The sequence below is a fragment of the Salvelinus sp. IW2-2015 genome, linkage group LG35 (assembly GCF_002910315.2).
Source record: "Salvelinus sp. IW2-2015 linkage group LG35, ASM291031v2, whole genome shotgun sequence".
NCBI lineage: Eukaryota > Metazoa > Chordata > Actinopteri > Salmoniformes > Salmonidae > Salvelinus > Salvelinus sp. IW2-2015.
The window spans coordinates 4,342,232-4,352,927 of NC_036874.1; the positions used below are offsets into that span (position 1 = coordinate 4,342,232).

General features: G+C 43.1%; 1 protein-coding gene across 1 annotated transcript in view; it reads right to left on the bottom strand.

Moving 5' to 3' along the window:
- Nucleotides 1-2,055: 2,055 nt before the first annotated feature.
- Nucleotides 2,056-10,696, bottom strand: part of LOC139023697 (regulating synaptic membrane exocytosis protein 2-like) — a 15,349-nt gene continuing 6,708 nt past the window's right edge. The window contains exons 3-5 of the mRNA XM_070437316.1: nucleotides 3,552-3,680; nucleotides 2,891-3,062; nucleotides 2,056-2,238 (exon numbers count right to left, since the gene is read on the bottom strand). Of these exons, the coding sequence (XP_070293417.1) occupies nucleotides 2,056-2,238; nucleotides 2,891-3,062; nucleotides 3,552-3,680 (484 nt within the window). The remainder of the gene's footprint in view (nucleotides 2,239-2,890; nucleotides 3,063-3,551; nucleotides 3,681-10,696) is intronic.

Consider the following 10,696-nt stretch of genomic DNA (forward strand, 5'->3'; position numbering starts at 1 on the left):
CCGAGTCCTGGACATAGTCAGTTTGAAAGCAGCAGACACAGAAAAAAAGACACTATTTAATTTTGAGAACACTATTAAAACAAGTATTATATCTTCAAAGTTCACGTTCTTACAATTGATCATCACTAGACCACACTTGCATATAACCAACACAGTGCACCAAGAACCATTATGCATTTTACTCTCCTGGAAAGATATCTGTTCTGACTCTTCTCGTTTCCCCACCACGTGGAGCTGCTATTTTAGATACAAGTGGATATAAAGTCTTCATTTAAAGAGAAACAGCTGTAACAGCTGTAACATGATAGCTTATGTGAACATGATGTTTCCGAGATTTCCGGGTAGCGCTTTGAATTGACATTTCAATCATTCAATGTACATGTGAAGTGGAGTCTGGAGAGTATTCTACCGTCCAACCGTAGCTACACCAAACATACTTCCTTCCTCGATCCCGATGTGCCCTCTCATCACTCTGCACCTCGGTGTTGTTTTTTCTGACTTATATCACTGGTTCAGTCAATCTTAAATCAACTGGACACTTGGGCTTGTTACTAGAAAATGACAACGTAGCTGCATTCTGGCAGCCGCTCTCTCAGCCTTCTCTCTGCCTCTCTTTTTCTGGCAGCCGCTCTCTCAGCCTTTCTCTGCCTCTCTTTTCTGCAGCCGCTCTCTCAGCTTTCTCTGCCTGTCTTTTTCTGGCAGCCGCCTCTCAGCCTTTCTCTGCCTCTCAATTTCTGGCAGCCGCTCTCTCAGCCTTTCTCTGCCCTCTCTTTTCTGGCAGCCGCTCCTCAGCTTCTCTCTGCCTCTCTTGTTGCTGGGCATGCCGCTCTCTCAGCCTCTCTCTGCCTCTTCTTTTTCTGGCAGCCCGCTCTCTCAGCCTTTCTCTGCTCTCCCCTTTTTATGGCAGCCGCTCTCTCAGCATTTCTCTGCCTCTCTTTTTCTGGCAGCCGCTCTCTCAGCCTTTCTCTGCCTCTCTTTTTCTGGCAGCCGCTCTCTCAGCCTCTCTCTTCCTCTCTATTTCTGGCAGCCTCTCTTTTTCTGGCAGCCGCTCTCTCAGCCTCCCTCTCCCTCTCCCTCACGTCTCAGACGGGCTGAAACTGTTTTAACACTCTTGTTTTAGAGCGGTCAGCTCTTTCACCTCACACACACACAGATGCCCCGTAAAAATTGTCCCAGCTAATCTCAAGCCTTAACATTGGAAATACATGTGCAGGTTACATACAATAGAAATATGTCAAGTCAAGTGCAAATACAAGTTCACACCCAACAGACACAACATACACAGACACAAGCAGAGGAGAAGAAGAGCAAAAACCAGCACAATTATCATAATGTTTTTCAAAAGGAAAGTGTTGGCATAGGGCAGGAGATGAGACAATGCATTGCACTGRGAAAACAAGTGGTCAACATATTCAAATGATAAACAGAGGAGTGGACAGAGATCTTTTGATAAAGCTAAATCACCAGGATCTGGACTGGGAAACAGAAACCTGCCGGGCCCGAGACTGAGCATGAGGCAGCCATCTTGTTTGAGGACTGCGGTGGAGCGGAGAGGGAGCATAGCGAGGATTAAAGCCAATAGTGGGACAGCTAATGGAGGAGTGGAGTGAGAGAACACTTTGGAGGTAGAGAACAGTGCAGTAGGACTGAAGCAGAGGGGAGAGACAGAGTCTTCGTATGAACAGCAACACTGAGTGGAGAGAGAGCTCAGTRGAGAGAGCAGCGTGGAACAACAAGCGGGGRCCGTTACCTGAATTGTACGAATACGGCCCYTTGTCTGTAAGTATCAGGTTGAGTTGARAGGGATAAGAAAACAAACACCATATGAACATACTAACAGTAATAAATACTTCATAAATCATTCAGGCTTTGGCAGACAGGCAAAGACAGTTGGTAACAGGGCACCTGCCAGCCACCATATTGGCTTTTCAAAATCATCAGATGAACGGTTGGTTCGCCACTCATGTCTCATTCCCTATCCTGAGGTWTGGGGTTCGAACAGACAGGAGCTTTCCTACACAGTTCTAGTATAGACAAGTATACAGGTTATGGATGTTAGGGCAGAGGGGTAAACCTACTCTGTATGGGTAGCCTCCTCGTGGGGCTCTCTCCGTGGAGCTGTCTGCGCTGGGGGTTGGGCGAGGCGCGGGGGAGGGGCATGGAGGACACGTCGTGGGTCTGCAGCTTGTACCAGTGAGGCTCATCATCCAGCAGGGCTGTCTCCAGCTCTATCAGTATCTAAAGGAGAAACACACCAACGTCACTACACACACACACACACACACACACACACACCACACACACTCCTCAATACACTAGCCACTGCTAACTAGACTCATTCCAGAGCAGATCAAGACCTCCACAGGCATGGCCCAACACCATTTTTTAAATAAGGTTTTCCAGCAATCCTGATTGGAAGATTCTGGATTTCCTGCTTATTTCCTCCAACCGGGAGGATTTCTGGAAGACCTGGGAATTCTGGGAAAGTTACCAGAATTGTGCAACCTTATTGGCAGTGAGGACAGAGTATGTGAGTATGTGCTGATGTTACAGTAAGCATCATGGGTCGATGACATCAACCCCCAGTAGCCTATCATCCTTCCTATGGAATGTAGGGTTTTATMAAGAGCTTGACYCTATTGGTTGGATTAGTTGAGCTATCAGAGTTACTGTCCWAATCCTGACTGGATGGGTATGTTTGGTATTATATCAGAGACGGATGAGTGCCTGAGTCTGGTTAAGTGGTGGCGCTGCCGACTCGTTACAAATATAGCCTCAGCCGCTTATCTCCGTGTCCCTCTATACATGTCTTTCTTTCTACCTTCCGACTGTCTCTGTCCATAAAACAATAGAAAACTATAAAGAAACAAAAAGAGATGGATGGGCTTACCTCTCCCAGGAACTCGCTTTCCTCCTCCCTGACCCTGGCCTGGTCCCACAGGGTGATCTCCAACATGCGCTCACGGAACTCCCGCCGGTGCACAGGAGAATACATAAAGGTCTGGTTCCATTTGGGCTCTAAGGATTTCTTTACCGTTTTTGTTCTCCTCTTGCTTTTGTCGCTGGAGGAACAATAATTCAAACTGTTTTTATTTACAACCATGGTAGAMAAGMCTCYCGAACAGGTCAACACAGCACAGGACGATGGGATGAGCTGGGGAGGGAGCGTCATGTTGGAGCCCTGTTCAACTTTCTAGCATTACTTCCATCTGTCTGAGAAGGGGTTCTCTGAGCGCAGTGAAGGTGTAGGTCAACGTGATCACATGATGATCTTTGTGACGATAGCAGTTGGTTAAATGCAATGTGACATGCACCAAATTCAATTACCAGAAGAAAAAAATGTAATAGGTAAATAAAACCAAAGACATTCTTTCCATAAATTCACATTCAGTGAGACTATTATGCGAGTGCCCAAATCTGTTATCAATCAACCAATGGCAACATTTAGGATATTGGAGGATAGGTCTAGCCACTAAGAAATGCCTGTGGATGGAATGAAGTGAAATGCTGCTAGCTAGATCATTCCTGTAGTTACTGTTCTCTACTCTTACCTTCTGTCAGGGACGGAAGTAGATTTGACGTAAGGGTTCCTGGGCGGCATCTTCCCTAGAAGGCAGGTCCTGGCTCCCAGGATGGTGACTATTAGCTGATTGGCCCACTTTGTCATACCACAGTTTGACCTATGGATGACCAGACAGGGGTACCATGGTCAATGGCTGCCAGCTAGGGGAGGGGAGGGGGGGGGGGGGGGGCTCTATATCAGGGAACACCTTCTTACCCTCACTTGGAAAGCGACTGGGAATGCAGGGTTGCACCAGCCCTGCTCTATATTAACCTAACAAACACACCTGCATTCAGCTAATGAAGTCCTGCATGGTGAGCAGCCTAATTAGTAAAACATCACTGGATTGTGTTAGATTAAAGCAGGGCTGGAGTTAAAGCCTGTAGCCAGTACCTCTCCTGGAAGAGGGGTGGCCACCCCCGGTTTTAGCATTAGCAGGTCACATGCTTAGCGGGGGGGAGGGCGGGTGATACAGAGATCTGTTACTGTCATATCTTACCATGAACCTACATCTTTACCAATGACCTATTCTTAACCAGACCTACATCTTACCATGACCTAAATCTTTACCATGAACTAAATCTTTACCATGACCTAAATCTTACCAAGTTGGATCTTACCTACCTACATCTTACCATGACCTACATGCTTACCATGACCTACATTTCGTTACCAGACCTGAAATCTTTACCCATGAACCCTACATCTTACCATGACCTAAATCTTACCATGACCTACATCTTACCATGACCTACATCTTACCATGACCTACATCTTACCATGACCTACATCTTACCCTGCGGCTGCTCTAGCCACATTTTCTAGGTGTGTTTGAGTGGAAAGGATTATACAGTATGTGTATCTGTATTCATATCTACAGTATCCTAACTCTTGGTATCTAAACCATTACAACATGAGAATTAGACCAACATGCTTTGAAATGAACACTTACTGATTTGAGTGTGAAATTGTATTTGGAACCAAACAACACAATGCAGGCCTCTACGCTGACCTTTTTTACAAGGAGCACGTGTGCACCTAAGTTGAAAAATGTAGGCACACACAAAGATATTTACGAGCACAATGAAAAATATTTGAGGTAATAAAGCTAGAATCCTTCATTTTTGTAGGCGTACTAGTGCTCCTAAATTAAAATTCCAGGACGCACAGCAAAATATTTAGGCGCATATGCTAGTAAAATGGTCGCACTGTAGAGCCCTGCAATGCAGTGTCAGATACTCAGTGTATAGCTAAAATATACATATAAATCAATCATGCTGTCATGAGTGGCATCAAAGACACTTCACACTTGTCAGAGCGAAGTATGTACATAACAGAGAACACTTAGAAGTAAGAAATGAAATAAAGAACATTTACGGAAATATTTGTTTAAAAAAAAATTTGCTAAATATATGTTTAAAGAAAATTAAATGAAATATTAGAGGAAAATCAAGCCTTCTAAGCACTTGCACATACTTATGTAGATAATGACGGGAGGAGTCTTGATCATTGCATTGACTATCATAGTTATTTCCTTATGCATGCAGCAATACAAAGCAACAGCAAGCACTTAATACATACAAGATCAGTCAGGACATCTGATATTGTCAAACAACATAGGCAGTAGGGGCCTTCAGGTCAAACAGCTTGCACTAGGAAAACTTCCTCAACACAAGTCCCCTATGGAAAAGATGTACGTGCAATTCTGACCATACTACAGCACTGCCCATATGACTAATGGTATAACACTTAAGCGACAGATTCACCTTGAAAAGTTGAAATTGAAATTATACCCCTGATGTAATACATTACACTGCCTATATTTCCTGTACAGTTGGCTACATCATTTCCATTGACATTATTGCATGGCCTGGTTAAGTAGAGCATAACACTGCTTCTACAGAAGGCTAATAGATCTACCTCTAGGAGCTGCGCCAAGGGTACACTACACACCTATTTATAGACTTCCATTCTCACCCTCTCCTTATCTGACAGATAGTGTGAGGTGTTGGCAATACATCACCTACCTTTAAAACGAGGAAACCAACAGTGCATATCATACCAGAAACTCTCTATATTTTTTTGTTCTAAGCTAAGCTGATGCTTGACAAGGACATGATGGGACAAATATACACATATGATCTCCCAAATAACATGAGTATTCCACAACTCTCACAAGCTAGCCAGAGTAATGACATCTCCTTAAAAAGGCCCCACGGTAAGATAGAGACACCTTGCCTGTTCAGTTCAAGTGAATTCTGTATTCAAACTCTAAAATATGATTTTGAATCTGCTTTAAAATAAGGGACAGTTATCTTAGCCCACCTTTAACTGCAACAGGAAACTTACGGCCATTCAAAAATGTCAACATAAATATTTGCCAAATGTTGTGTTCGTGATTACCAGTTGTTGACCGCTGTTGTTATAGCAACCTATTCAGGACCTGAGGGCGTCAAGCCAATTGAGGATGATGTCCAATCTAATTTCATGTTCCACAGAACAAATAAGCTCATTTATTTGTCCCACAAAATGTAAAAGTTTTACTAAAACATTTAAGGAGACACCCTCCTTTAATTGCCAATGTGGAGCACTGTTGTAGCTGACTAGGTACACAATTCCCATGTCAGCTAACATGTTGAGCAATAAGTTTGAGCTTGTTGTTGCTGTTGAGTGTAGGCTACAGGATCTGACAATCTGTTTGAGCTTGTTGTTACACACTGTCAAGATCCTGTAGCCTACACTCAACAGCACAACAAGCTAAACAATTGTCAGATCCTGTAGCCTACACTCAACAGCAACACCAAGCTCAAACAACTGTCAGATCCTGTAGCCTACACTCAACAGCAAACAACAAGCTCAAACACACTGTCAGGATCCTGTGCCTACACTCAACAGCAACAAACAAGCTCAAACAGATTGTCAGATCCTGTAGCCTACACTCAACAGCAACAACAAGCTCAAACACACTGTCAGATCCTGTAGCCTACACTCAACAGCAACAACAAGCTCAACAAGATTGTCAGATCCTGTAGCCTACACTCAACAGCAACAACAAGCTCAAACACACTGTCAGATCCTGTAGCCTACACTCAACAGCAACAACAAGCTCAAACAGATCTGTCAGATCCTGTAGCCTACACTCAACAGCAACAACAAGCTACACAGATTGTCAGATCCTGTAGCCTACACTCAACAGAACAACAAGCTCAACAGATTGTCAGATCCTGTAGCCTACCAACAGCAACAACAAGCTCAAACACACTGTCAGATCTGTAGCCTACACCACAGCAAACAAAAGCTAAACACATGTCAGATCCTGTAGCCTACACTCAACAGTAACAACAAGCTCAACAGATTGTCAGATCCTGTAGCCTACACTCAACAGCAACAACAAGCTCAAACACACTGTCAGATCCTGTAGCCTACACTCAACAGCAACAACAAGCTCAAAACAACTGTCAGATCCTGTAGCCTACACTCAACAGTAACAACAAGCTCAAACAGATTGTCAGATCCTGTAGCCTACACCTCAACAGCAAACAACAAGCTCAAACACACTGTCAGATCCTGTAGCCTACACTCAACAGCAACAACAAGCTCAAACAGATTGTCAGATCCTGTAGCCTACACTCAACAGCAACAACAAGCTCAAACACCTTGTCAGATCCTGTAGCCTACACTCAACAGCAACAACAAGCTCAAACAGATTGTCAGATCCTGTAGCCACACTCAACAGCAACAACAAGCTCAAACAGATTGTCAGATCCTGTAGCCTACACTCAACAGCAACAACAAGCTCAAACACACTGTCAGATCCTGTAGCCTACACTCAACAGCAACAACAAGCTCAAACACACTGTCAGTCCTGTAGCCTACACTCAACAGCAACAACAAGCTCAAACAGATTGTCAGATCCTGTAGCCTACACTCAACAGAACAACAAGCTCAAACTCTTGTCAGATCCTGTAGCCTACACTCAACAGCAACAACAAGCTCAAACTCCTTGTCAGATCCTGTAGCCTACACTCAACAGCAACAACAAGCTCAAACAGATTGTCAGATCCTGTAGCCTACACTCAACAGCAACAACAAGCTCAAACACACTGTCAGATCCTGTAGCCTACACTCAACAGCAACAACAAGCTCAAACCATTGTCAGATCTGTAGCCTACACTCAACAGCAACAACAAGCTCAAACACATTGTCAGATCCTGTAGCCTACACTCAACAGAACAACAAGCTCAAACACACTGTCAGATCCTGTAGCCTACACTCAACAGCAACAACAAGCTCAAACACACTGTCAGATCCTGTAGCCTACACTCAACAGCAACAACAAGCTCAAACAACTGTCAGATCCTGTAGCCTACACTCAACAGCAACAACAAGCTCAAAACTACTGTCAGATCCTGTAGCCTACACTCAACAGCAACAACAAGCTCAAACAGATTGTCAGATCTGTAGCCTACACTCAACAGCAACAACAAGCTCAAACACACTGTCAGATCCTGTAGCCTACACTCAACAGCAACAACGCTCAAACACATGTCAGATCCTGTAGCCTACACTCAACAGTAACAACAAGCTCAAACAGATTGTCAGATCCTGTAGCCTACACTCAACAGCAACAACAAGCTCAAACAGATTGTCAGATCCTGTAGCCTACACTCAACAGCAACAACAAGCTCAACAGATTGTCAGATCCTGTAGCCTACACTCAACAGCAACAACAAGCTCAAACACACTGTCAGATCCTGTAGCCTACACTCAACAGCAACAACAAGCTCAAACAGATTGTCAGATCCTGTAGCCTACACTCAACAGCAACAACAAGCTCAAACAGATTGTCAGATCCTGTAGCCTACACTCAACAGCAAACAACAACTCAAACAGATTGTCAGATCCTGTAGCCTACACTCAACAGCAACAACAAGCTCAAACAGATTGTCAGATCCTGTAGCCTACACTCAACAGCAACAACAAGCTCAAACAGATTGTCAGATCCTGTAGCCTACACTCAACAGCAACAACAAGCTCAAACACACTGTCAGATCCTGTAGCCTACACTCAACAGCAACAACAAGCTCAAACTCATTGTCAGATCCTGTAGCCTACACTCAACAGCAACAACAAGCTCAAACACATTGTCAGATCCTGTAGCCTACACTCAACAGTAACAACAAGCTCAAACACCGTCAGATCCTGTAGCCTACACTCAACAGCAACAACAAGCTCAAACACACTGTCAATCCTGTAGCCTACACTCACAGCAACAACAAGCTCAAACAGATGTCGATCCTGTAGCCTACACTCAACAGCAACAACGCTCAAACAGATTGTCAGATCCTGTAGCCTACACTCAACAGTAAACAACAGCTCAAACAGATTGTCAGATCCTGTAGCCTACACTCAACAGCAAAACAACAAGCTCAAACTTATTGCTCAACAGTTAGCTGACATGGGAATTGTGTACCTAGTCAGCTACAACAGTGCTCCACATTGGCAATTAAAGGAGGGTGTCTCCTTAAATGTTTTAGTAAAACTTTTACTTTTGTGGGACAAATAAATGAGCTTATTTGTTTCTGTGAACATGAAATTAGATTGGACCATCATCCAATTGGCTTGACGCCCTCAGGTCCTGAATAGGTTGCTAAAACAACAGCGGTCAACAACTGGTAATCACGAACACAACATTGGCAAATATTTATGTTGACATTTTGGAATGGCCGTAAGTTTCCTGTTGCAGTTAAAGGTGGGCTAAGATAACTGTCCCTTATTTTAAAAGCAGATTCAAATCAATTTTAGAGTTTGAATACAGAATTCACTTGAACTGAAACAGGCAAGGTGTCTTATCTTACCGTGGGGCCTTTTTAAGGAGATGTCATTACTCTGGCTAGCTTGTGAGAGTTGTGGAATACTCATGTTATTTGGGAGATCATATGTGTATATTTGTTCCCATCATGTCCTTGTCAAGCATCAGCTTAGCTTAGAACAAAAAAAATAGAGAGTTTCTGGTATGATATGCACTGTTGGTTTCCTCGTTTTAAAGGTAGGTGATGTATTGCCAACACCTCACACTATCTGTCAGATAAGGAGAGGGTGAGAATGAAGTCTATAAATAGGTGTGTAGTGTACCCTTGGCGCAGCTCCTAGAGGTAGATCTATTAGCCTTTCTGTAGAAGCAGTGTTATGCTCACTTAACCAGGCCATGCATAATGTCAATGGAAATGATGTAGCCAACCTGTACAGGAAATATGGCAGTGTAATGTATTACATCAGGGGTATAATTTCAATTTCAACTTTTCAAGGTGAATCTGTCGCTTAAGTGTTATACCATTAGTCATATGGGCAGTGCTGTAGTATGGTCAGAATTGCACGTACATCTTTTCCATAGGACTTGTGTTGAGGAAGTTTTCCTAGTGCAAGCTGTTTGACCTGAAGGCCCCTACTGCTATGTTGTTTTGACAATATCAGATGTCCTGACTGATCTTGTATGTATTAAGTGCTTGCTGTTGCTTTGTATTGCTGCATGCATAAGGAAAATACTATGATAGTCAATGCAATGATCAAGACTCCTCCCGTCATTATCTACATAAGTATGTTGCAAGTGCTTAGAAGGCTTGATTTCCTCTAATATTTCATTTAATTTTCTTTAAACATATATTTAGCAAATTTTTTTTTTAACAAATATTTCCGTAATGTTCTTTATTTCATTTCTTACTTCTAAGTGTTCTCTGTATGTACATACTTCGCTCTGACAAGTGTGAAGTGTCTTTTGATGCCCATCATGACAGCATGATTGATTTATATGTATATTTTAGCTATACACTGAGTATCTGACACTGCATTGCAGGGCTCTACAGTGCGACCATTTTACTGGCATATGCGCTAAAATTTTTGCTGTGCGTCCTGGAATTTTAATTTAGGAAGCACTAGTACGCCTACAAAAATGAAGGATTCTAGCTTTATTACCTCAAATATTTTTCATTGTGCTCGTAAATATCTTTGTGTGTGCCTACATTTTTCAACTTAGGTGCACACGTGCTCCTTGTAAAAAAAGGTCAGCGTAGAGCCTGCATTGTGTTTGTTTGGTTCCAAATACAATTTCACACTCAAATCAGTAAGTGTTCATTG